Source organism: Mirounga angustirostris, unplaced genomic scaffold (genome assembly GCF_029215605.1).
Source record: "Mirounga angustirostris isolate CCGP_5_RB_7025 unplaced genomic scaffold, mMirAng1.0.hap1 SCAF_6, whole genome shotgun sequence".
Taxonomy (NCBI): Eukaryota; Metazoa; Chordata; class Mammalia; order Carnivora; family Phocidae; genus Mirounga; species Mirounga angustirostris.
Window position 1 is genome coordinate 58,243,119 of NW_026991714.1, and position 27,889 is coordinate 58,271,007.

Sequence of the window (27,889 nt, forward strand, 5' to 3'; positions counted from 1 at the left end):
GCAGAGGAAGACACAAACAAACAAAAAAGACCCTTATTAAATACGTCCACTTTGAAGATACTGGACTTTTTTAGCTAGCGCAGCTTGACCCAGAATCCTCACATAACCACCTTATCCAAAACGAAAAAAAAAAAAAAGGGTGGAATACTGTTCCCTCAAGTATCGAAGGTTGTTTTTAGAAAGCTTAACTAAGAAACAGTAAATGCCGAGTGTGTTTTACAGGGGTGGGAAGAGGAACGTGAAACCCGACACCTCCTTAGAGCGGTCAAAACGAACTGCACAGCACAGCCGAACCGGGAAAGCGCGCGGGGGTGGGGAGAGCTCAGCGATCACTTTTAGGTTTTGGCCGGGAGCCGCAGAACAGTTTACGCGGAGTCCGTCTGGAGCGTGAAGTCCCTGAAGGTGGTCACCGCGTCGCAGCCGACACCCAAGCCCTCCGGAGACCGAAGGGGAGGGGGGCGGCTGTCAACAAAAACTTAGTCCTTCGGCGGAGCGGGGAGAGCGTTGGAGAAGAGCACAAGCGCCAACTTTGGCTCCAAACGAAACAGCTCCGGGAGGTTCGGCAAGTCTTCTCCCGAATCCCACTCCACACGCGCCCCCAACACCTTTCCTGGCCACTAGCGTCTGCCGCCCATCCGGCCCCCTGAGGAAAGCCCAGCAAGGGCGGCGGCTGGCAGCATGCAAGGGGGGCTTGGCCGTGGGAAGACACCGGCACGGGGTCCGTCGGCCAACGTCCACCCAGCACCCCAGAGTCTCCGGGGCGCCCCTGCCGAGGGGCTGTCCCACCTCCAACAGCCCCCGCGGCGCGGCCCCCTCCCCCACCTCTGGGCGGCGACCTCAGCGCCTCCGCCCCCGGGGCCCCCGCTCACCCAGGTAGCGGCTCCGCAGCCGGGACGGGTCCTCCAGCCCGAGGGACCTTTTCCTCACGTCCCACAACAGGTGTGGGCAGGAGCCACCCCGAGACATGGCTCTACCGGGCCCGGGTAGGAGGGGAGACCACCGCGTGGGGGAGGGGAGAAGGGGGAGGGGACACGCGGATCAACACCCGAGCCGCACCGGCACCATCCGCGCGCCGGCCCTCGCGGGCGCAGCGAGTTAGATGGCGGCGGCGGCGGCGCCCTCGCCCCCGAAGCCCGGCCGCGCCCGGGCCGGAGCTCGCCTCATACTCTCCTTCTCAGACTACCCAGAACATCCAGAGATCAGCAACAGTCCCCTCCCTCGGCCCCCCTCCAACAGGAGGAGGAGGCGGAGGCGGCCGCGACTCCTCCCTCTCCTCGTTCTCGACACCCTCCCTTCCAAGCCTTTCTCGCGAGATGACGACCACCCACGAGTGAGGCTCTTGTACGCCACGGCTGCCCTCACCCGAGAGAAGTGGTTCGGGACACTGTAGCTAAATCCTTGATTCTCTATGGATAAATGAGGAAGAGAGAGAAGCTGAGGTATGAAGTCTCTCAGTCACAAGTCTCATTCCAAAGGAAGCAAGAGCGTTGTGCGGCGTCATCTTTAGTTGGGGCACTGAAGGCCCAAAAAGCCCATTTTAACTACGGGCTATCTTAATCAAAGCGAAAAGGGGATTAGAACTGGTGCAGCTTCACGTTCCCTTCTCCAACATGGCCTCGAGGGCAGGAAGGAGAAATTGGAGGTTCGCGCTGGACCCCGCCCGCGCCGCGGGGCGGGCCAATCACCGTGGGCCGCTCCGCTTGCGCAGGCGCGCTGCCGCTAGGGCCCTGGGTTGGCTTGGTGAGGCAGTCCTTCAGGCACCTGTTGCTGTGACTCCTCCTCCCTCTGGGCGGTGGGAGGGAAGGAGGCGGACTCGGGGCGGGCCGTCGCAGAGCCTCCGCCCCCACAATCTTTTCTGGGCCACCGCGTACACGGCGGTTCGTAGGGGGGCCGCCTGAGCCGCGGGAAGGGCACCCTAGGGGAGAGGAGGAGGCGAGGCACTGTGGCAGGAGAAAGTGACGAGTGCCCTTCGTTGTCATCCAGGGAGGAGCACGCGGCCACTCTCCCACTCGACCGCCCACGACCAGCTCGTCCGCAGAGATGTCAGCAGCTGGCGCCCGGGGCCTTCGGGCCACCTACCACCGGGTCCTCGATAAAGTGGAGCTCCTGCTGCCGGAGAAACTGAGGCCGTTGTACAACCACCCGGCAGGTAATAGACCCAGAATAGCTCTCACCGAGACCTTCCCTCCTTCTCCCTCGAAAATAGACCTTTAGAGGCCACGGACAGCTCTGCCGCTGGAGGCATCACCCACAGCCCCAACCCCTTCCCTTCAAGTGAATCCGTCTCACTTCCCAGCCAACCTGCTTTTCACATTACCTCGTTCAACATCTCTCATAAACCTGTGATTCTCGAGTGAGCGCCCTTCGCGACCTTTGTTGCACCCCATCCCTTAGGCACGACCCAAACCCGGACCGGGCCTCTGGGTTTGATCCTTCTCCCTTTCCGCGGCCCCAGATCCGTCGGGGCCCCCCACGAAATTCTCATTCTCTCCTCTTTCCCTCCGCGAGTAGTGGTATATTGACCCACGCGGAGCAGAGCCGTCCTGTCGCAGCGCAAGGTTTGGAGGAAAGGTCACACTTCTTAAGCTCCAGCTGGCAGAGGCCTGCAGATGCGTTTCCCGGGTTCCAGAGTTAGTGTCATACCTCGTCCCATAGGTCCAGTTTGTTTAAGGCTGTCCTTACTTATGAAATTACTGAGCTAACTTTCCCTAGACTTTTTCATGGGGACAGACCCGGATTTAATTCTGCTCTGCCTTTTACTATATAGGTGTGACCTTGGGTGAAATCCTAGATATTTTAGTTTCTGTAGCATCTGCTTAATGTGAAAGTTAAAGATAACATATGTGTTTGATTCTTCGTAAATGCCTAGCAAATGTTAGCTCTCATTTGTCCTGTTGGAAAACCGTGTTCTTGTGGTTGAAAAAAAAAATAGTTCTATAAGAAACTGGAAGATCCCAATCTTTCCAACTCTTTAAGATCTAGATTTTTGTTGCCTCTTCTATAAAATGAGCTGTAATAATACTTGGCTGGGAACTAAAACCGGAGGTATTGAGGTCTCTTTCCAGCCTAAGATTTAGCAAATGAGAAAATGTGTTATAAAGTGAAATATTGAAGTGCAACCCAAAAGTAACCATTTTTTCCTACATAGTTAAATCTCTCTGCAGTTGGCATCATTAGGAAAGTTGTCTTTTCTCCACATATTGACTAGGAAGCAGCTCTCTGGGGTCTGAGATGGTTGCAGACTCTGATTTCCAGTTTGATGATGAAATGAATAGAATTAATAATATTATACTAAAGTATAATATTTATACTTTACCCATTATAAAATCGGTACCCATTATAAAATTTTAAGGAGAATTTTTTTAAGAAGCATATTTAGTTTATTTGCCTTTTGGTTTTTTTAACACTCAGTTTTTTGGAATTGTGCTGTATTTTGTGACAAAGATTTTCAGGAGGGAGGGTTGAGCAATGCTTCTGTAGTAATCTGGGTTTTAGAGTCAACTGAATTCTATGGAGTCAACTTTGACCTTCTTAAGCTTTGTATTTGGGCTGTAGGATAAGGGCAGGGTAAAGGAAGAGCAATTTTAAATTACTTTAATACAGAAGCAAAGGGTAGTTTTATAGTAATCTTTTCAGGGGCCTGGGCTTTAACCACTTATAATTATTACTTTAGTCATCTTTCAGAATCAAGAGGAATTACCTTTCGTTTGTAGACTGTGTATTTCATCTGGATATTCTTGGATTGGTTCAGTTATTATAACCCCATTTTCAGTGTAGGGGAAGGAGAATAGGCTCTGAAGCCAGAGAAAGGTAGGATTAAATCTTGGCTGTGTGACCTTGACCTTAAAGCCCCCAAGCCTTATTTTTCTGATCTATAAAATGGGGATAATAATTATCATCATTTAAGGATTGTTGTGAAAATTAAATGATATAATGGCTTTAAAACATTTAGCAAAGTGTTTGCACTTAGACTCTCAAAAAACATTAGTTCCCTCCCATCTAAGCTTTTAATCAATATACATAGTAAGAATATCTATCATTGCAAAAGTATTTGTGATTAAAAAGTTGTAGGCACACCAATGGAGAAATGGAGAAGCATGAAAAACATAACTGTCGATTCATTGGTATTGAATAAAATCTGAGGAAACACTGATTATTGCTCCAAGAGTCATCAGAGTGACTATGCAAGGTTTTTGTGTACTATTTTGCATAATAGTATGTTATTGAATCCTCATTTAAACTTTAGACTACGTTCACATACTGGAGGTTTTTACAATGATATGCAAGGCTATGATATTAACAGTTGGATATCATACATTTCAGATTCTAAATATCTGAGATTTAATTTTATCACGGGCAGAATGTCTAGTCAAGAAACAAGAATATGTCTTTATATAGGTATATACTAGAGTTACAGAACTATAATGTATATATTTTTATATCATAATGATATATATTATATAATTAGATCTGCGGCCTTCATCATTCACGTGTGTGTTGTTCCTAGCACATTGTGATCTAACTCTATAGAGTAAGAATAGAGTTCTAACCAAATGTGTGTCCTAGCAAATTCAGTCCTCATAAGATATGCCACTCTCCACCATCACCTCCTGACTATGAAAGTATGTGACTCTACATTAACCAGCTGCATAGCTCTACTCCAGGTATTTGTCAGAAAAATAACCTTGAAGTCATGTTAACTGGTGTTTACTTAAAAGCTTAGGGGAAAAAAACATTAGTGAAGGAGTGTCATTCCTTTGTATTTTTGAGTCCCCAAATGGGGTGAATTGTCCCAAAGTATGCACAAAATGAAACATTGGAATGTAGGAAGAAAACAATACAGCTTCTACTAATGCTTACTATTATTTTATCTTTTTAAATTTTCTATTCTGTGTATTTTTTATAATATAAAAATAAATTAGTATAGTTATATATAGGTTATGTAGAACACAATTGAGTTCTGTGGAGTCAACATATGTACATATATACATGTATATGACTTATATATAGTTTATAAATACATACAATATAAATTTAGGGGATGTATGCTCAAAAAACGGTTTTTTAATGATAGGGTCCAGTGTTCAAAGGTAGTTAGACCACAGCTCTAAAGAATCCAAAAACTATCTTAGAGGGCGGTCTGAAGGTATAAACTTCCTCTTATACAATAAGTAAGTTTTGGGGATATAATGTACAACATGGTGACTATAGTTAACAATACTGTGTTAAATATCTGAGAGCTGCTAAGAAAGTAGATCTTAAAAGTTCTTATGACAAGAAAAAAAATGAGCTAAGTGAGGCAATGGATGTTAACTGAACTTATTGTAGTAGTAATTTTGCAGTATAAATATATATCAAATCATTATGTTGTACATCTTAAGCTAATACAATGTTATATGCCAATTATATCTCAATAAAACTGGGGGAAATAAAATAAAAACAAATAATAAAAATACATAAAAACTTTCCTCCAACTAAGTCAGCCCAGAAAACAGGTTTCTGAACCATATCATTTTATATACCTCACCATAGCTTTGCTTTTCTTGAGTTACATTTTGGCTTAAGTGGAAGAAGTTTTGAAAAAAGAGTTGTGTGAAATCTGTTGCAGTGCTTAGCGTGCTGTTGCTGAGAATATCATTCTCTGCATTACATGGTATTCTCCCTGTGAAGGCTCACTGGAGAAGTTACTTTAAGATCTCAATAACAGTAATATTTGCATTTCTCCTAGGTAAGAGAATTGTTTATTCCTTTTTATCTTAAATATCTAAAGAATATGTTTTAAAATAAAAACAGGGGCGCCTGAGTGGCTCAGTTGGTTAAGTGTGATCGATTTTGGCTTAGGTTATGATCTCAGGATGGTGAGATTGGGCCTGGCATCCAGCTCTGTGCTGAGCACCAAGTCCACTTGAGATTCTCTCCATCTGCCCCTCCCCCCCCACTATGTCAAATAAATAAAATCTTTAAAAATAAAAGAAAATAAAAACATACTAAACGAACCCATATTAGCCATGTTCATAAGGGTATATCTTTATCATAAAAATTCAGAGTCAAATACTAAGGGAAATGGTGTTATACTAGATAGTCTAATACAACTTAGTTCAGAGTATATATTGTTTTATTACATGTAAATAAAGCCAAATGCAGATCAAGTAAATAAACAGTGTAGATGCCCACATAGTTATGAATTAGCATAGTTCTTTAGCATTTCTGTTAGAATAGTTTCTTTTCTTGCATCAGAGATTGCTTGAAGAATTTTAATGCCAGTCTAGAATAGATATATAGATATTTAGATATCTGGATTATATTATAATCATATCTAATATAGATTATGTTTATATATACTAAATATATAGATATGCACATTTCATTTTTTACAGTAATAATCTCTGTACCCTTAAAATTAGAATGAGAACCAAAATAGAAAGTTGGGATTTCACATACAACTGTGAGATATTGATGAAAAGTAGGATATCTTTAAACCAGTAGCTACCAAGAAAGTTGAATTATTCAATATTTATCGAGGGCCTACTGTATATTAGGTACTGTTCTGGCACTTGGGATATGTTAGTGAATAAAAATCCCTACTCACAGAGATTTTATATTCTCAGAAGAGATCATAAAAGGAATACAGTCCGGCTGTAGTTGTTAGTTTGACACTTAATAAACTTTTGTCCACTAACCTGATTTTAAGCTAATTTTAAGAAATTAAGACTATTTATGCTTCACCTAGTTTGATTCAACAGATATACCAAAGGAGAAACAAGACCTAAGGAAAGCTATAAATAATTTGACATTTCCAAGTCATGCAAGAATATTAATTTGGTTATAAGAGGGTATGAAAATGTTTAAAGTATGGTATGACACAGTAGAAAGAAGAGGAGGATCAGAGATCTGTGTCCTGTGCTTGCTCTATCTGGAAGTACCTGAGTATAAAACAGATTACTTAACATCTAAGTGCCTTTTCTTTTTCATCTGTTAAAATAAGGGAGCTTGGATTTTCTTTAAGGTCCTCTTCAGCTGTAATAATCTTCAATTTGGTATTCTTACTAGAGCTTTTCTTAGTTTCAGAGCTTTCAAGAAACTCAGAATTCATTGGGGAAAACTATGTAATTATTGTTAAGTTAGGATTTGGAGATCTTAGTATTTAATCCTTGCTCTGCTATGTATTTTACACAGGTAATTCCACAGCTCTGGGCCTCAGTTACCTGACTTATGAGTGCCTCATTTAGATAGTTTCAACTCTCTTCCTACATCTAAAAGTCATTGATTCTTTTAACTGAATAAATAATATAAATTTAAAATGTATCAACCCAAAATGCCTATTAGCTATTTTAGCTAGTTGTTTCACCTGTTATTTTACTTTGGCATTTGTACCAAAGCCTGTTTTTAATCGACATTTTAAGAATCATTATATACCCTTGATGTTCTGGGTGCTATCTGAGTGATGGCTGTTTCCAAGGCCTTTCAAAAGATATAAAGATTACATGATCCTAAAATGGAAGCCCAGTCACATTCTTAGTGTGAAATCAGAACTAGTTTTAGTACAAATAAAAATGAGTAACTTTTGACAGTCCATATCTATGTCAAGGAGTAACATTTACAAATTCTAAGGATTTATAAGTGTGTTGGTCACATGATAGCAAAGAGGGGATTGCTTAGTATACGGAACTTAAAAGAATGTTGAGGAATGTTGAAAAGCAGCAAACCATAGAGAAATGGTCTGAAAGGGACACGAATAGATAGTGAAAAGCATTAAATGAGAAATTTATTTTTCACATTGGCACATAGTATCTCAACTCAATATTTGTATGTGTGCATGTTTGCATGTGTGTAAAGTTATTCTGTTCCAAGCAGGAAGTCTTTCCTCTGTACCTGAATTCATACATGTCTAAATTTACTTGACTTTTTTACTCTTAAGGTAGAAAATGATTAGTAAGATAAAATGGAAAAGTGAACTAAGACACGTTTTCTTTAAAAATTTTTGTTAGTCCATTGTATGATGACAGGTATTGCTAAGCTGCTGTTTTCCTTTTCTTAACAATGAAGAAAACACTATTTGTTTGCACTTAAAGATATCCAACTCTGATTATTTGTGTCGCTTGTCAGCATCCTCTGATATCTCAGAAATATTAGAAATTTAGAATGTCTTATAATACATATTTGCTCATAATATTTTTAAATTTAGTGCTTAGCAGTTATTAAAATAATTGAAAGTTTGTTTTATACTTCAAAATTATTCACTAACTAAAATATTCATACCTCTCATGGTCCAGGTTCTAGCAACCATAATTCCATGTTTGAAGTTTTTTTGTTTAGTTTGGTTGTAAGGGAGAGGAACAGGTAATATTTTAAAACTATCATCTGGCTTGGGGCAGTTGAGTAAATTAGTTACCAAGCAAACACTTACTGAAAAGCTCTACTGTTCATTAACTCTGAAGGATCAAATATTTAAGCTCATAAAGAAACCAGAACCTAGAGGCATTGTTCAGGAAACAATTTTGAGGCTGGCAGAGGAGGAAGCATCAGTTTTGAAAATAGGAAGAGAGGAGTTGGCTGAGAAGTTCAAAGCCAGAGACCAAAACAATGTGCTGACTTACCCTTGAGTGATGAAAGCCAACCCTCCTGCAGAGATTAAAAAGTAAAACTTAGTAATTGATATTGCATACGACTCAGAGACTTTGTATATGGGGAAGAAAAATAAGCTAGGTGTGCTGCCATAGGAATCTCAGAAGCTCAAGCTAAATAAAATAAAGTAACTAGAGAGTTTGAAAAGACTGACTTACAGGATCAGTGCATTATGGCATCAGACTTATGGGAAGAATTTTCAGGAGCCAGATAGGGGAGTGTCATGGTCTAGGAGTAGAGTGACTAATGACTGAAAATCTAGTACAGCCCTGATATAAAGGGAACTTGATATCCCTGGGGATGAGTAAATAGCAGATTCTACCCTTGAAGATGAAACAGTATCAAGGCATATCTGGCCAGACCTAAAATTTGAATATCTTTGATTAACACCCGTCCTGGACATGGTTAATCCAATTCAATTCTGTTCACAAATGTTATTTGTTAAGGAAAACTAAGAAATAGGCCTTGTCTTCACCTTGTCCAATTAAAGTGACAGATGCATAAATACATCATTTTAATTGTTAAGTGCAGAAAACAATAGAGCAATATATGCTTTGGGGGTTCAGAGAAGGAGCATTTATGTAACCTGGAGATGTTAAAGAAGGCTTCCTTGAGGAGATGAAATCTAAGATTAGTTTTCAAAGGATATTAGGAGTTAGCCAGATGGAAGGCCAGGCAGAATATTGGGATATTCTAAGCATAAACTAAGGTTTAGAGTCATTAAACAGCATGAAACTATTTGCATGCTTGCCTCGCTTGTAAGTCCACCTAGGCCAAGGTTTTTCACCCTTGCTCTGTTGACATTTGGGGGGCTAGGTGATTATTTGTTGCAGGGGGCTAAGTGATTATTTGTTTCAGGGGGCTGTCCTGTGCATGGTAGGATGGTTGACAGCCTGCCTGGCCTCTACCTAGAAGGCATCACTAACGGCAGCAGCGCCACCACGACAGTTGTGACAACTAAAAATGTTTCTAGACATTGCTGAATGTCCCCCTGGGGGGCAAAATCACCCCTGGTTGAGAACCAGTGACCTGGGCTAAAATTTAATTAAGTTAGGATTAGAAATTTATATTCTGAAACCCAATGCATTCATGTTTTCTTTTCTATTTCTTTAGTTCAATAAACATTTCTTTTGAAATTCCAACCTAGTCCTAACCAAAGAAAGAAAATTGTTTCCATATCTTGTTCAAGATCTAGAGGAGCGGATCATTATATGGCTAGAATTCTGGGTGTAATGGTAGCTGTGATCAGAACAGTACACAGCTTAGGGAACTGGATAAAAGATACGTACGGTAACCCAGAAATTGAATATATAGGGATTTTCACTCAGTTATAAGAATGTCAAAATTTAGAACTCCTCAATAGCTTTAATTCTCCCAGCAGCCATTTCAGCACTATGTCCAGATTTGCACTACAACTTAAAATATTGGAAAACTTGAAAGTACATAGGAAAACATGAAAATGACTAGCTGTCACATGTATGTGAGAAAATGAAGTTTAGCATTATAATTGTTTTGGCCCACTGGGAAAAAGAGACTGTGCCATGATCTTCTAGAGTTTGAAGAATTATTAGTCTAAAGATAGTATCCAGGTCCTTTGAAGATTGAGAAAATAAGACTTAGATTGTAGAACAACTTTAGGATTAGGTTTAAATATTCTAGAAAATCAGAAAACTTACTTAAAAACTCTTTAAAGTATAAGCCACACTTTCCAGTATTTTAAGTGTCAGACTGATAAAAACAACTTCTGATTTTAAAGAATTTTTCAATTGTTTGCATATGTATATACACACACATATTTATATAGTTGTATACATACTTAATCTGTCAAAGATGACTCTAAACTCCAGTTCATATAAACTGCTTCCAACTGTGTTGGCTAACTCTTCTTTTTATTCAACATCTATTAGGTAGGGCTACAAGTGTGAATACTATTTAGCCACTAGCTTCAAGGAGGTTGTAATTTTGATAGGTAAGTAGAAATACTACTAACTATAGTAGAGTATTTAAAGTATACTATGATAGATTTTTAAATCTCTTTGTATGAAAATCACAATTAATGAATTTAGTAGCTGTAAGAACAATGTGAATTAGTTTGAGAGGGATAAAAAAATATCAACGACTATGTTAAATTGTGGAAGATAGTCCAAAATGTGTAACATTGCCATCACTTAATAATGCTAAAGGCAAGCAATAGTTTATAGTATTCGTGTGACACTTTTGTAGGACTACTTGATAAGCAAAAGTTATAGAGAAAGCAGATGCTATTTTTACATTTTTCAAATTTCTCTCCTTAGTGTTACTAACCAACTTTTTTTTTAAGATTTTATTTTTTTTAAGTAATCTACACCCAACATGGGGCTCGAACTTACAACTCTGAGATCAAGAGTCGCATGCTCTACCGACTGAGCCAACCAGGCACCCCAAACCAACTACTTTTGATAGTAATTCAGCCAAAATGCAACCCCAAAAAAGGAGTGTTATCATTGAGCTCATTTTTACTTTGAGATGATGGTATTACCTGCGTGTGAAACTAGTGCAACTTTGAGAAAAGCACATTAGAATTAAGTTTTCCTAAAATGTTAGCTTCCAGGTGTGACTTTACTTATACAGCATTCTTGTGCTGAGTTAATAAAAGTTAGCACCGTATTTTATTTCCCAGCATATCCCCAGTGCTAGGTACAGCTAGGTAAAGCACGCAATAATTATTATGGATGAATGAATGAATAGTCTTATTTGCAACAAGTTAAACCCAGAACTACAGCTGGGTTTTAACTTAAATCATTACCTTTTCAACTTCACTATCTTTCTTTTGTTTTGTTTCTAAATAATAAGTTTAAGTCAGTTTTATCTTTTAAATGTTATTTACGCATATGTGAACAAAAATACTCTTTACCATTAATGACAGTGAACACTTGCTCACCTACTAGGGGAAAAATGGATAAATGCATCTTTACCTGCTGGTGCTATTAAGAAATATTAGAGTAGATGAAGAGAAGTAAAATGTGTTACGCTTAGATAATGATGCCATTTTAGATGTGATTTTGGTGATCCATAAAAACAAATGATTTCTTCCTACAAAGCAAAGTAGAATACTAAGGCAGCAATAATAGTCATGAATATAATAGGATTTTAAAACTTTTGAATTTGCTAGTAAATCACTGTTTTCTTATATCAAGTTGTTTAATTTGTGTGTTAAGAAATAAATGTATCTGGGCGCCTGGGTGGCTCAGATAGTTAAGCGTCTGCCTTCGGCTCAGGTCGTGATCCCAGGGTTCTGGGATCAAGTCCCACATCGGGCTCCCGGCTCAGCGGGGAGCCTGCTTCTCCCTCTGACCCTCTCCCCTCTCATGCTGTTTCTCTCTCGCTTGCTTTCTAAAAAATAAATAAAATCTTTAAAAAAAGAAAGAAAGAAAGAAATGTATCTGTTGATCCAGTGTGTGAGAGCATACTCACCATATTAAGTACTTTGATATATATTGGATTTAGCATGCTTAGTTATATTTTAAATTATCATGGACCAAAGTCTGTTTCTTTCCTGTCCCTGTAGCCTCTTGAAGGTTAAATGAGATATATAATTTGGAAGAGTTAAAAGTGGGCAGTTATGTAGTTAAAGAGCTAGAAGGCTTAGGTTCCAGTCACAGTTCTACTGCTTACTGGCTGCCCACCTGGACTAGGTCATGAATCTGCTCAGAGCCTCATGGTAAAATGAAAGATTTAGGTTAGATGAACTGAGTTTCCTTCCAGCTCTGAAGCATCATATCTCTCAAATTCTGCATTATTTAAGAAACCAGAATTGTTTTCAATGCTACCAACATTTATTTAACATTTTGCAAAAGGCCAATGGATACCAGGATAGCTAAAATAACAACCCTACTGTTACAGAGCTTAGGGATCTTAAGTCTTTCCCCTTTTTCACATGAACCTTAAAATTAGGTTCATTAATCTTTTTACTAGAGAGGTGCCTGGGTGGCTTAGTCAGTTAAGCATCTGACTTTGGCTCAGGTCATGATCTCAGGGTCCTGGGATCAAGTCCCTAGTTGGTCTCCCTACTCAGCAGGGAGCCTGCTTCTCCCTCTCCCTCTGCCTCCCCCCCCACACCCCTGCTGCTCATGCTCTGTCTCTGTCTCTCTCTCTCAAATAAATAAATAAAATCTTTAAAAAAATTTTTTACTAGAATATATAGACTTTTTATAAGAGCTTTTACTATCATACATATGGCAACATGTCATTTATAATAATAAATATTAATAGAATTGAATATTTAATAGTTACTGAGGTTCATATCACAAATCTCCAAATTCTAATTTCTCCAACTTGGAGGTTATCCTTGAGTGAACTAACTAACATTAAGTTTCCTGTTCAAGGCAAAGCTTTGGGAATGGTTTCCAAACTATCTCCCTTGTACTTTTGATAATTTTTAATAAGTCACAAAATTACAAATAACTGACAAGGAAGTCAAAACAACCTGTATGTAAGGTCGATACTGTGGTGACTTTCTAAATGTTAAATACACAGAATGCAGAAAGGATAGTACAAATGATTAGAAATAGATTGCTAAATTTGGGGGATTTTGAAATGTGGTGATGGCTGTTAAAAGACATGTATAACCATAAGAGACTCTTAAAGATAGAGAACAAACTGAGGGCTGATGGAGGGAGGTGGTGGGGGATGGGTTAGATGGGTGATGGGTATTAAGGAGGGTACTTGTGATGACGAGCCCTGGGTGTTTATGTAAGGGATGAGTCACTGAAATCTACTCCTGAAACTAATATTGCAATGTATGTTAACTAACGAGAATCTTTTTTTAACTAACTAGAATTTAAATTAAAAAATTGAAAAGAAAAAAAAAGACATGTAAAATAGTTGGTTTATTTCTGAATTTTTCTCTTTTTTTTTTCAGGTCCCAAAACAGTTTTTTTCTGGGCTCCAATTATGAAATGGGTAAGTCTTGAGTTTTTGTAGAAGCTACTGAAAAAAAAATTCTTTAAAAGGAACTTTTTAAAAAAATATTTTATTTGAGAGAGACAGATAGTGACAGAGATAGCGAGACAGAGCACAAGCGGGGAGGAAAGGGAGAAGCAGGCTTCCCAGCTGAGCACAGAGCGCAATGAAGTACTCGATCCCAGGACTCTGAGATCATGACCTGAGCTGAAGGCAGATGCTTACCCGACTAAGCCACCCAGGCGCCCTAAAAAGAACTTATTAATTTGAAGTCATTTTTATGAAGTATGTACTTTTAAATATTCATGGCTTGTCTGGAGATGATTTCATTCAAATAATCTCAGGTGTGTCATTTTTACTGCATAAAGTACACTACCTACTTGAGTTCTGAACTCCTTAGATAAAAGGCCTTCTAGGAACATAATTAGTATCAAAAAACTTGTAATTGGGATGCCTGGGTGGCTTAGTCAGTTAAGCATCTGCCTTCAGCTCAGGTCATGATCTCAGTCCTGGGATCAAGCCCCATGTCAGCGGGGAGTCTGCTTCTCCCTCTTCTTCTACCCCTCCCCCTACCCCTGCTCGTGCTCTCTGTCTCAAATAAATCAATAAAATCTTAAAAAAAAAAAAAAAAGCCTGTAATTGTGGGCCCTTGGAACTGAAACTTCATTCTAAGATTTTATGACTAAGTCAAACATTAAACTAATTAGAACCCCCCCAGATTAACTTTTATTTGTTTAGTATGTGAACTGACGATACCAACATCAAAATACAGGCAAGGAAAGTTAGTCTCAAAAAAACAGGAAAAATTATCCAAGGGTGTGTATTAACATTTGGTAAATGGTAGAGTCTAGGACTTCTGACTCCAAGACCAGTGCTTTTTACCTTACACCAGAGTTTCCATTCCTGAAGTTCTCATTTAGCTGAAAAGAGGTAATTGTGAAAACAATAAAACAAATTATTGATTTTATGTTGAAAGGGCCAGTTTGGGCCTATAGCAATGCTTCTCATAGTGTCATCCCCAGATCTGCTGCATTGGCATTGCCCGGGAACTTGTTAGAAATGCAGATTTTTGCCCTCCATCTCAGTTTTACAAAATCTGAAACTGGGGATGGAGCCCAATAATTTGTGTTCTAATAATAATAAGCCCTCCAGGTGATTCTGATGCCTTCTAAAATTTGAAAAGTACTGGTCTGTAGGCTTTTTGATTTTTTTTAATTGTAGTAAACTACACAAAATTTACCATCTTAACCATTTTTTTAGTGTTAAGTACATTCCGTTGTGCAACCAATCGCCAGAACTCCTTTTACCCTGCAAAACTAAAACTCTACCAGTTAAACAATTCCTCATTCCCCTCCCGCAGCCTTTGGCAACCACTGTTCTACTTTCTGTCTCTGTGAATTTTACTACTATAGGTACCCCAAAGAAGTGGAATCATACAGGATTTGTCTTTTTGTGCTTGGCTTACTTAGCACAGTGTCGTCTGGGTTTATCCATGTTGTGACAAGAGTCAAATTTCCCTTTTTTTTTTAAGTATGGATAATATTCCATTGTATAGATACCACATTTTGCACATCCATTCATTTGCTGATGGACACTTGAGTTGCTTCCACCTTTTGGCCATTGTGAATAATGCTGCTGTGAGCAATGGCATACATCTATTCCAGTCCCTGCTTTCTGGTCTTTGGGGTATATACCTAGAGGTGGAAATGTTGGATCAGTATTACTTGGAGCAACGGCCTGTACTATACTGTGCTACACTCCATTGCAGTTGCGCTGTTTTACACTCCCACTGGCAATTCACAAGGATTCCAGTTTCTACACATCGCCCGCCAAAACTTGTTACTTCGGTTGTTGTTGTTTTATAATAGCCATCTTAATGGGTGAGAAGTGGTAGCTCATTGTGGTTTTGATTTGCATTTTCTAATGTGATTAATTATGCTGAGAATCTTTTCATGTGCTTATTGACCATTTTTATATCTTTGGAGAAATGTCTGTTCAGGCCCTTTGTCCATTTTTTAATCGAGTTGTTTGTTGTTGAGTTGTTGGCTATTTTAATTTTCATAAATGTACTGCTTTAAAGTGTCAGAACAATTTCAGAAACTCAGTTGTAAAATCTAAGTAGTTGAGAATGTTAGAATTGGCTCTCCCTCAATCTTATGACCTTAGGCAAGTTAAATCTGCCATTTTGTCCCCTTAACTATAAAATGACTAGAGTAGACTAGTGGTTGGGAGCTACGTTTTACAGAGAACTAGAGAGCAGTTCTTTTTATTATTATTATTTATACTGTTAAAACTCAAAATTCAACCAAGTAAATTTGAAGATCTAATTGGCTGTATTTAATACATACATCAATGATTCATCAATGGGACAGCATCCCGTTTAGCAAGTAGAGGGGAGCTCCCAAGGGCCACTGAAAGAGAAAGTTTTTAAAGGCAGGACAAGGAAGTCATAAACTTTTAGAAAAAAAAGGATTATTTCAAGGTGAGGTCACCTTCATTTGGAGACAAAAGAAGGGATCTTAGTAGGTGAATTATCTCCTCTATGTTTGAGGGATGGGGAGAGGGCCCAGGTTACTGATTACCTCATTGGTGCTGACCAGAAAATTCCTAACTGACTCCTTAGGACTACATTTCTGGGGGAGGTTGAAAATGCAGTTACATTAGGTATTAGTGACTTGGCCTAAGTGATCTCAGTTTTACAAAATCTGAAACTGGGGATGGAGCCCAATAATTTGTGTTCTAATAAGCCCTCCAGGTGATTCTGGGCATATGGTTTTCTTTTTAACAATATATTGAGAAAACGTCCCATCAGTTAAAAAAAAAAGTTTCAGCATATCATGTTTAATGGTTCTGCTCACTCTAAACGTTCAAAAGTAGCTTTAGTTTGATCCGACAGTACTATGTCAGTTCAGCCATCGATTTTGCACTGTTTCTTACACAGACACAGCATGTTTATTGTCCTGTTTTACATCTTTTACAGCCTTTACCACTGTGTGTGTTGGCAAACACCAAAAGAAAGGAAAGATGCAGGATGTTACCAGAAAATGCAGCTGCTATTCTCAGGGCCGAAAGCAAAGCACGAAAAATAAATAGCTGTGTTCAGAACTACTACATAGTTTATTGAAGTAGGGGGCAAAAATACTGCTTTTTATCGCCCATGTCTTTAAAGCCCTTTTCAGAATAAGTGCCAATCACTGAAGTTGTACATATGGTGCCTTAAGTTCATGTGCTTCCCTGGCACTTCATTCTGATTTTTTCTTGCCTTGGTAAGTAATTAGTAAGTAGTTTGCACTCACTTTCAATTACTAAAGACAAGGATTATATACATTTGATTTATGTTTTTGTTGCCCTGTATCTGAATGAGAGTCATCGATGTAACTGTACACTAAATTCCATCATTCCATTGTAATCCTACATTTATTCCCAGGAGTGTGAATTGAAGTTTGGTAATCCACCTCCATATATCTATACTCCACTTCCTCATTAAGCAAGTGAAAATTGTTCACTCATGTACCCATTTCTGTTTGGTAGGAGAACACCATGAATAGGGAGACTCTTCACAAGAGGCCCAGGACAAGAATTCTAGGGTCCAGAATTTTAGTATGGACTTTAATAGCAAAGTTTGTCTTGTAAGCTGTTTTACTTATGTTTGTAAACATACATTCACGTGAATTACTTTCCTTAATACAGTGGGATTCAGAATCATAAGGGACATGATTGAAGTTATTCTACACTATTAAAGATTCATTTTTATTATTCATTCAACTTCACACTTAATTTTGTGTTTACTTTGAATAAATATGTTTATATATTAATTCTCATGGCTGGAATGGAATTTCAGACACTTTTTAAATGGTAATAGAGATTGTAGTAATCTGATTCTGTGAGAAGCTGACAAAATATATAATGAAGAATACCAGCAGAGAAAGGAAAATCTCCAACTCAGTTGCCCATGACATAATTTTTATAAACTGTGCAAATGTTTAACGTAAATGGTGATACCTACAGAGCAGAAATAGAACAGTTGAGGTTGGGACAGGTTAAAAAGTCACTGGGACAGGTTAAAAAAAAACAGTTGAAATTTTTGGTGCCTACCACTAATGGTCCATCTATGAGAAACCCCATTAGTATGATGTATGAGTGTCTTTTTCTTTCTTTAATGTTTAAAATGTGTTGTCTGTTAATTTAATTAAAATGCAGATCAAAGCAAAAATAAACATTCAAAACTAGTGTGATTTAAAAAAAAAACTAATGGAAAGTATATTATTATTTTTTTCCTCTTCTCTGTATCAGCACTGGAAATTTTATAGTAATTATATGTCTATAAATTGTAATTGATTGCATAACTATTGTTTCTAGCACCATTATTAAAAGAATAAGAATTATTTACTCTATAACAAATTTGGGGGTTCTCTTTGACCTCAAATTTGCCACAACTTAGAAGTTTACTGGTTTTATCAATACTTTGGTGTTTCTTTGATCTGGTCCACCAGTGTTTTGAAACATTGACAGTATGACATACTCTTAAGTGCCTTGTTGGGTATCTGTCTCCTTTAAAAACATCTATTTTAAGTTCATGTTGAAATCATGCATAGTCTTCTGATGACAGCATAGCAGTAGAAACTGTGCCTTGTTCTCTGGTGAGGAGACTTCTTTTGTTACGTATTTACTTTATGTACATATTATTCCAAACCATTTGATAATAATTCATCTATGGTAGTCTATCCATGACACATAGCAGTTGCTGCCCCAGGCCACATATGTTCTATATTAAGAATTTCAGACTATACTTATTCAGACATTTAACTGGAGTGGAGTCCTTCTTAGCCACTTTTGTTGAAACCAAATCGTCATTGAGGTCAAAGGACACTTATATACCTTAAATATTTTATTTTAACTTAATATATATTCACTTGCCAGTCATCTGTAAGGCTAAAGCTTTTATTTGTGTATGGATCCACTTATTTTGAGTTCTACATTTTCTTTGGATGAATTATATTCTAGTGTATCCTGTATAATTTTCACTTTAGGGGTACCTGGCTGGCTTAGTCAGTGGAGCATGCCCTGTGTTGGGCTCCCTGCTCAGTGGACAGCCTGCTTCTCTCTCCCTCTGTCACGCCCGCCCCCCACCCCCAGCTTGTGCTCTCGCTCTCTGCTCTCTCTCAAATAAATAAAATCTTTAAAAAAAAAAATCACAATCCTGGGGCGCCTGGGTGGCTCAGTCGGTTAAGTGTCTGCCTTCGGCGCAGGTCATGATCTCAGGATCCTGGGATTGAGCCCCATATCAGGCTCCCTGCTTGGCGGGGAGTCCACATCTCCCTCTCCCTCTGCTGTTCCCCCTGCTTGTGCTCTCTCTGTCTCTGTCAAATAAATAAAATCTTAAAAAAAAAAAAAAATCACAATCCTGGGCTGCAGACAATTTGAAAAACATTTTTTTAACATTTTTAATAGAGAGCTAACTTGAGTCTACTAGATGCCAAACTGTATTAGGTTATTTAATACATTATCTCATATTTGATCTTCACCAGAAAAAATCTGAGAAGTAAATTTTTTTTTTTAAGATTTTATTTATTTATTTGAGAGAGAGAATGAGATAGAGCGAGCATGAGAGGGGGGAGGGTCAGAGGGAGAAGCAGACTCCCTGCTGAGCAGGGAGCCCGATGCGGCACTCGATCCCAGAACTCCAGGATCATGACCTGAGCCGAAGGCAGTTGCTTAACCAACTGAGCCACCCAGGCGCCCCCTGAGAAGTAAATATTATTACCATCTTCCAGATAAGGGTACTGAGGTTCGAAGAGCTAGATAACTAAACATACTGTCGTGGTAAATGGTCCATCAGGATGTGAAAGCTCACATTGTTTAACTCCACAGCCTATTAAGTTAAGTGTTTTTAAATACTTAGATAACCACCTTTAAAATAGGTGCTGTGGATCTAACTAGTAGTTTCTTTGTATGTTAGAGAGTATTTTACATAATCTTATTGTTTACTCTAAACATTCTCTGAATAGAATCTATATAGTTCTATTATTTGAATAAAGTTCATAATAAAGATGAAAAGGAACACAGACCATCTGCCTCCTATCCTGAAGCTAGTAATGCAGGAAAAGGTAGAAAACTAATATTCCTTTTTCTCTGTTGCTCTACAGACATAAGCTACTATTTGTTCTTGTTAATAATATTTTCCAGACACTGTGCTATTATCTCATTTAATCATACATCAGTTTTGCAGGGGTAGCTATTAATATTCTCATTTTACACATGAGGAATTTAAGGCAAGTGTTATGTAATCTGACCAAAGTCACACAGCTAATAAGTGACAGAGATTAGATTTGGTGAGATTTTCTAAGATAATTTACATAAGGTTAGAGTGATGTAGAAGTAGAAAAGGATATTTTAGAAACATGAGAAAGGGAGCTCAAGACCTTCGTGGGAGGGGCACCTGGGTGGCTCAGTCGTTAAGCATCTGCCTTCGGCTCAGGTCATGATCCTAGGGTCTTGGGATCGAGCCCCGCATCGGGCTCCCTGCTCGGCAGGAAGCCTGCTTCTCCCTCTCCCACTCCCCCTGCTTGTGTTCCCTCTCTCGCTGTGTCTCTGTCAAATAAATAAATAAAATCTTTAAAAAAAAAAAAAAAAAAAAAGACCTTCGTGGGAGAGAACAATTACTAACATGTCCCAGAAAAATAAAGTGTAAACTGTGAGCATGAACAAAATCATGACCACTGACTTCTTCCCAAAAAAATGTTAGAATGTAACCCATAGTGTTCATAAATCTATCCAACAAGGTGCAGTGTATAATACATGGACCCAGTAGATTAATAGTAGAAATCAATCCCTTTCTTCCCCTTCTCAATGGCAGTGTTCTACCCTGCAAAAGTAGAACAAATATGATGTGGAGAAAATGCACATTGGGACCTAAAAGAAGAATGTAGGAAGGATAATCAGGAAGCATTTGGGAGAAAAGTCATAGGACTGTGGGTGAAAGTTAACAAGAGGCAAAATAGTGTTAGCCATAATTTACCTCTGGTTATACTCCTCTGCATAACCATTTGCCCCTTTTAAAATCAGAATCATAGCTTTATTGTACTGCTGACCTTATTAATTCAAAACCCTTTGTATTCGGTTTCAATTTGTGTATACATTTACAAGTATATCTATGTTCTACTTAGGGGCAAAACCCTTTGCTGATTTATATTTTCCATGTAAGAGCATCTTTTAGAAACCCAGTGAGACCTAAAAATAATTTCTTAAAAACATATTCTCTAATGACATTTAGGATTTGATTTAAAATACTTAAAGGTAAAAGGAGAAAGGGAAGAAGGGAGGTGAAGCAAATGTGGCAAAATTTCAATAATTATTAACTCTGGGTGATGGGTATGTAGGGGTTCTTTGTACTACTCTCTTATTTTGTGTATATTTTCATTTTTCATCAATAAAAATCATTTTATTACATATTCTCATCTCTGCAATAGAGCAGCATAACTAATACTCTAGTGAAGGAAGACTCATTACTAAACTTTCTGAGTGATGCTAATGGTAGAGGTATTAGTAGGATGGTTATATAACAGTGTTAAAAACACAGCAGAGAAGAAATGACTATGTTGTATACTTTGACATTAAAGAAAAATTATGCAACCCGAAAACTAAAATTATAACAGAGCTTTTCTGATACTTCCACCTTTTTTTTTTTTTTTAAAGATTTATCTATCTATTCCAGAGAGAGAGAACACGCATGAGAACACAGGGTTGTTGGGGGGGTGGGCAGAGGGAGAAGGAGAGAGAAACTCAAGCAGAGTCCCCTCTGAGTAAGGAGCCTGACACAGGGCTTGATCCCACTACCGTGAGATCACAACCTGAGCCGAAACCAAGAGTCAGATGCTTAACCGACTGCGCCACCCGGGGACCCCTGATACTTCTACTTTTAAAAAAGAATTAATGTTAAACAAACAAACAAACAAACAAAAACTAATGATGTACTCTATGTTAGCTAATTGAACTGAATAAAAAAGGTAATATCTCATCATTGTAGAAAAAAAAAAGAATTAATGTTGACAAAAACATGAAAGGAGGAATCTATACAAATTACCTTAAGTAGCTTTTAGGCATCCTCCACACCAGTGGTTTCCAACATGTATAAAGAATATATAACTTCATATGTGAAAAAAGTACCATTTGTTAGGATACCTACACACATACACTACTGATTTTCAAGTATATGAGGCTGTTTGATGTGGTTAACAAAACAAATTCTAAAGCATTCCTGAATTCTTTGTAGTTTTTTGTGATGATATGTATACATTTCCTTACTCCATGGATACTAAAATTGTAGCAACTATTTTTTATTTATTTATTTTTTTAAAAGATTTTTATTTATTTATTTGACAGAGAGAGAGAGAGCGAGAGCAGGAACACAAGCAGAGGGAGTGGGAGAGGGAGAAGCAGGCTTCCTGCCGAGCAGGGAGCCCGATGTGGGACTCGATCCCAGGACCCTGGGATCATGACCTGAGCCAAAGGCAGATGCTTAACGACTGAGCCACCCAGGGGCCCTAAAATTGTGGCAACTATTGTGTGGAAATCTCTGAAATAGTTTTATGTTTTATTTAAAACTAAGAATTAGGGCACCTGGGTGGCTCAGTTGGTTAAGCGACTGCCTTCGGTTCAGGTCATGATCCTGGAGTCCCTGGACCGAGTCCCGCATTGGGCTTCCTGCTTGGCAGGGAGTCTGCTTCTCCCTCTGATCCTATCCCCTCTCATGTGCTCTCTCTCATTCTCTGTCTCTCAAATAAATAAATAAAATCTTTAAAAAATAAAAAAAATAAAACTAAGAATTATTACTGCACACTCATGATACCATTTCTCTTGCTGTGTGTTAACGTGTATTTCCAGGGGTTGGTGTGTGCTGGATTGGCTGACATGGCCAGACCTGCAGAGAAACTCAGTACAGCTCAATCTGCTGTTTTGATGGCCACAGGTAAATTAATTGAATATTTTCTGTGTTTCATTTAGGACATTCAATATTTTTGTTTTGTTTTACATCAATTTATTTAACAGTTTAATGTTTGAAGCACCTACTCACACACAAACACATACACACACACATACACAAAGGAATTAACAGTGTTCTCTCTGGGAAATTTTTATAGATTATAGATAGAAAAGGCAGAAGAGGGTTACTGTGAGTAAGTATCCTCATGGGTTTTGTTTTTTATGTTTTTGCCATGAACCTATTTTTAAAAGTGGGAAAAAATAATCGTTTGCCCTGTAAAGATTCCCTGTTGATGTAAAAATTAAATATTTTGTGTAACACTGAATTATGGCAACTTTATTAAAGACTCAAAGTATAGCATTTCCTTTTCCTTTATCCTGCATTATATTGTCATGGTCTTATTTATAATTATCTTACTCTAATACTGAATGTTCAAAGATATTGCAGCAGTACCTATGCTTTTTAAAAAAAATATTTTGTTTCAACAGGGTTTATTTGGTCAAGATACTCACTTGTAATTATCCCAAAAAACTGGAGTCTCTTTGCTGTTAATTTCTTTGTGGGGGCAGCAGGAGCTTCTCAGCTCTTTCGTATTTGGAGGTAAGCCTATCAAAGGTGTAAAAAGAAAAATCTGCCTCAGAAGCCACCCAGATGGCAGTGCCTTTTTTTTTTTTTAAGATTCATGTATAATGCTAAGATGGGATATGCCTAAAGTAGAAATTTCTAGAAAAGTCTGGGGGTTTAAGTTAAAAGTGTTAAACAGTATGTTTGCTACCTAGGTTTTAAATCTGTCTGTGTATTATCAAGACATATAGCCTGTTCATAGAATCTGTTTTAAGACAACATACACAATTTATGAAATACTAAGTAATTTTCTCCACGAACCTTTTATGACTCAGTTTCAATTATATATAATAAAGTGGGACCTAAATGTGTATGGTTATGTAGTGTTGGAAATGATCTTTAGAGGGAGGTTACTGGTTTTGTCAGAAAGTATTCCATGAGCATTTGGAAATTTTTATAACTGTTTACAGGCATCCCTTATTTTATTTCACTTCACTTCATTGTGCTTCACAGATTTTGCACATTTTTACAAATTGAGGGTTTGTGGCAACCCTGCGTCAAGCAAGTCTATCGACACCATTTTCCAACAGCATTTGCTCCCTTCATGTCTGTGTGTCACCTTTTGGTAATTCTCACCATATTTCAAAATTTGTCATTATTATATTTGTTATGGTGATCTGTGATGAGTGATCTTTGATGTTACTACTGTCATTGTTGGGGGGTGGGGAGCACCACAAACCACACCCACATAAGACAATGAGCTTAACTGATAAATGTGTGTGTTCTGACTGTACCACCGACCGGCCATCCCCCCATCTCTCTTCCCTTTCCTCAGATCTCCCTATTCCCTGAGGTGCAGCAATATTAAAAATAGGCCAATTAATAAGCCTGCAGTGGGCCTCTAAGTGTTCAAGTGAAAGGAAAGAGTCATATATCTCTTACTTTAAAACAAAAGCTAAAAATAATTAAGTTTAGTTAGGAAGACATGTTGAAAGCCAACGAAATAGGCCAAAAGGTAGCCTCTTGTGCTCAACATTTAGCTAAGTTGTGAATGCAAAGGAAAGTTCTTGAAGGAACTTAAAAGTGCTACTCCAGTGAACACATGATTGATAGGAAAGTGAAATGACCTATCACTTATATGGAGAAAGTTTTAGTGATCTGGATAGAAGATCAAATAGCCACAACGTTCCTTTAAGCCTAACCCCAATCCAGAGCAAGGCCCTCACTCTCTTCAATTCTATGAAGGCTCAGAGAGATGATGAAGCTGCACAAGAAAAGTCTGAAGCCAGCAGAGGTTGGTTCATGTGGTTCAAGGAAAAGCCATCTCCGTAACATAAAAGTGCAAAGTGAAGCAGCGAGTGCTGATGTAGAAACTATCTATCCAGAAGATCTAGCAAGTTAGTTAATGAAGGTGGCTACAGTAAACAACAGATCTTCAGTGTAGGTGAAACAGCCTTATATTGGAAGAAGATGCCATCCAGGACTTTCATAGTTAGAGAAGTCAATACCTGTCTTTAAGGCTTCAAAGGACAGGCTGACTCTCTTGCTAGGAGCTAATGTGGCTGCTCACTTTAAGTTGAAACCAGTGCTCATTTACCATTCTGAAAATCCTGAAGACCTTAACAATAATACTAAATCTATTCTCCTTGTGCTCTGTAAATGGAACAACAAAGCCTGTATGATAGCACATCTGTTTACAATATGGCCTACTGAATATTTTAAACGCACTGTTGAGACTCACTGCTTGGGGAAAAAAGGTTCCTTTCAAAATATTTCTGCTCATTGACAATGTACCTCATGACCAAGAGCTCTGGTGGAGAGGTACACCAAGATTAGTGTTGTTTTCATGCCTGCTAATCCAGCATCCATTCTGCAGCCCAAGGTTCAAGGAGTTGTTTCAATTTTCAAGTCTTCTTATTTAAGAAATATATTTTGTAAGGCCATAGTTGCCATTGATTGTGATTCCTCTGATGGATCTGGTCAAAGTAAATTGAAAACCTTCTGGAAAGGATTCCCCATTTTAAATGCCATTAGGAACATTGTGATTCATGGGAAGAGGTCAAAATATCAACATTAACAGGAGTTTGGAAGGAGTTGATTCCAACCCTCATGGATGACGTTGAGGGGTTCAAGACCTCAGTAGAGGAAGTAACTGCAGATGGGGTGGAAAGAGCAAGAGAACTAAGCATGAGAAGTGGAGCCTGAAGATGGGACTGAATTGCCACAATCTCAGGATCAAACTTAAACGGATGAGGAGTTGATTCTTATAGATGAGCAAAGAAAGTGTTTCTTGAGATGAAATCTACTCCTAGTGAAGATGGTGTGAAGACTTTTGAAATGACGACAAAAAAATTCAGAATATTACATAAACTTAGTTGATAATGCAGAGGCAGCGTTGAGAGGATTGATTCCAATTTTGAAAGAAGTTCTACTGTGGGGTAAAATGCTATCAGAATGCATTGTATGCTATGGAGAAATCATTTGTAAAAGAGAGAGTCAATTGATGTGGCAAGTTCCTTACTGTCCTGTTTTAAGAAACTGCCACAGCCACCCCAACCTTCAGCAACCATCACCCTGATCAGTCAGCAGCCATCAACATTGAGGCAAGACCCTCCACCAGCAAAAAGATTATGACTCACTGAAAGCGTAGATGATGGTTAGCAATTTTTAGCAGTATTTTTAAATTAAGGTATGTACTTTTTTTCTAGACATAATGCTATTGCACACTCAATAGACTATAGTATAGTGTAAACATAACATTTATATGCACCGGGACACCAAAATGTTCATTTGCTTGCTTTATCATGATACTTGCTTTTATTGTGGTGGTCTGGAACTGAACCCACAATGTTTCCAAAGTTTGCCTGCACTCAGTAGTTGACATTATTTGTCAGTGACTAGCTAACACTCTGGAGTGAGCTCATCTTAGATGAAGGCTCTGCCTTTGTTTGAACCATAGAACCTTTCTAAATTACGAAACAATGTTCTTTGGCTGAAAAAAATAAATAATCTCAATAAAGAAATAGAAAATATTCAGTTATAATTTACCTTCCTTTAAGAAGGCATTCTATTCTGCAGAGTATAGTATATCCTCATTTTATTCATCTTTACTATCCCTATGTTTATAATTTAATCCTTTCATAATCATCTAGCACAGATGGGATGGATGAATAAATAACTCATTCTATAGTATGTCTGATGTCTGACCAGCATTTTTAGAGCTTACTTATATCAATATAAACTTTGATTTGTACAGTGATTTTATTCACAAGTATTTTTCTCAGCCACCATTTCTTTTTTTTTTAATTTAATTTTTATTTTTTTATTTTTTTAAGATTTTATTTATTTATTTGAGAGAGAGAGAGTGAGAGAGAGCATGAGAGGGGAGAGGGTCAGAGGGAGAAGCAGACTCCCCACTGAGTGGGGAGCCCGATGTGGGACTCGATCCTGGGACTCCAGGATCATGACCTGAGCCGAAGGCAGTTGCTTAACCAACTGAGCCGCCTGGGCGCCCCTCTCATCCACCATTTCATTTTAACTTTATATTAACTCAGTAGTAGAGCTAAGAAAAGGCTAAGTGCAACATTCAGAACTATTTCTAGAGCAAAAACTCAGATACAGTTTGACAAAAGGATTTTTGGCACCTTTCAGTCACAATAGCAGATTGGGAGATTTAGTTAAAAATATAAATGTTGGACTCTGGAGCATTTAGAAAAACACTGTTGGGTATTGAAATCAGAACCTTTTGAGAAATCTGGGAGGTATGGTAGAATTCATGGAATAAGTTACTTTTTGTGCTTATATTATTGTCCACTCTTGTAATCTGGGAAGAACAGTAAATGAAGCTCAGGGTATTGTAGAAGGGAAAGACTCTATGGCTTTGTGGTTAATTCTTCTTTAGATAAATGAGAATTTAAAAAACAGGCCTTAGCTTTACTCTCCTGCTAACCCAGTGTTTACAAACTGCTAATAACCCAGTAATCTGCCTGCCTCACAAAAGTATATTTTATTTTTAATGATTAGACAGGATCCCATTCCCAATTTATTTTATTCTTAGGAAAGATGTTCTGCGAGTATAAAATAAAAAGTTCTAGATGACCACGTTTTGCTAAATTTTATATATATGTTCACATGTTTGTTATGCTCTTAAATAATTCAAGAATGAAAATATTCACCAAAATAATACTTTTGTATAAGAAACTGTATGTCAGTTAAGTTGTTAAAACTCTTGGCAGTTGGAAGCCAGATGCAAATAAAATCCTTAAGTCACTTTCCCTTCTGCCTGTTTTACCTACATGCCCCCGAGAAGATTGTAGTTACAATGATGTAGCCTCTTGACTAGTGAGAAAGAAGACATGGAATATACGTCCCATTCCCTTCTTATTACACATATATCTATTATGATTCATAATTATTTTTCTTTCTGTTTCCTTTATAGATACAACCAAGAACTAAAAGCTAAAGCAAACAAATAAGAGTTCCTGACCACCCGAACAATCTAGATGTGGATATACCCACTGGGACTAATTTGATTTATTATTTGGCTATTGATAAGGTGATATTAACTGTGCTACTGTTTGGAAGGCATAAAAAAAACTGTAAACTGGGGGCTAATACTTGATTCAACAGAAAAATAAAGCAAACTTTTAATAATAGTGTTTCTTTATATGTGACTTAAGGAACTTATCTATGGCTATGAATAACATTTTTTTCTACCATTTGCCCATTGTAAATCATACTTGCTCCTACAGACCCGTGGCTTCCTTCTGTTCTAGT

General features: G+C 38.2%; 2 protein-coding genes across 10 annotated transcripts in view; one reads left to right on the forward strand and one right to left on the reverse strand.

Moving 5' to 3' along the window:
• Positions 1 to 1,230, reverse strand: part of DCAF6 (DDB1 and CUL4 associated factor 6) — a 135,878-nt gene extending 134,648 nt beyond the window's left edge. For 4 of the 8 annotated variants that reach the window (XM_045877527.3, XM_064594372.1, XM_064594370.1 and 1 more), the window contains exon 1: positions 870 to 1,229. Coding sequence is in view for 7 of the 8 variants with exons in the window: in XM_064594372.1 (XP_064450442.1) it covers positions 870 to 966 (97 nt within the window). In the remaining variant the exon portion in view is untranslated. Of the gene's footprint in view, positions 1 to 869 lie in introns of all 8 variants that reach the window. The other 4 variants (XM_064594373.1, XM_064594371.1, XM_064594368.1 and 1 more) reach the window with 2 other exon arrangements.
• MPC2 (mitochondrial pyruvate carrier 2) lies at positions 397 to 27,768 on the forward strand. Of its 2 annotated transcripts, none has more exons than XM_045877537.3 (6): positions 397 to 557; positions 1,984 to 2,149; positions 13,526 to 13,566; positions 22,450 to 22,534; positions 23,038 to 23,149; positions 27,552 to 27,768. In XM_045877537.3, the coding sequence occupies exons 2-6, from the start codon at positions 2,041 to 2,043 to the stop codon at positions 27,586 to 27,588; spliced, it is 384 nt and encodes a 127-aa protein (XP_045733493.1). In that variant the 5' UTR covers positions 397 to 557; positions 1,984 to 2,040; the 3' UTR covers positions 27,589 to 27,768. The 2 variants fall into 2 exon arrangements, with proteins under 2 accessions (XP_045733493.1, XP_045733492.1); XM_045877536.3 differs by lacking the exon at positions 397 to 557 and adding an exon at positions 1,288 to 1,439.
• Positions 27,769 to 27,889: the final 121 nt, after the last annotated feature.

Excerpts from the sequence above, each read along its gene's own strand:
- MPC2 (XM_045877537.3), top strand. The coding sequence starts at position 2,041 with ATGTCAGCAGCTGGCGCCCGGGGCCTTCGGGCCACCTACCACCGGGTC. Across the intron at positions 2,150-13,525 it reads GTTGTACAACCACCCGGCAG|GTCCCAAAACAGTTTTTTTC; the intron begins GTAATAGACCCA and ends TTTTTTTTTCAG. Across the intron at positions 23,150-27,551 it reads CAGCTCTTTCGTATTTGGAG|ATACAACCAAGAACTAAAAG; the intron begins GTAAGCCTATCA and ends TTTCCTTTATAG.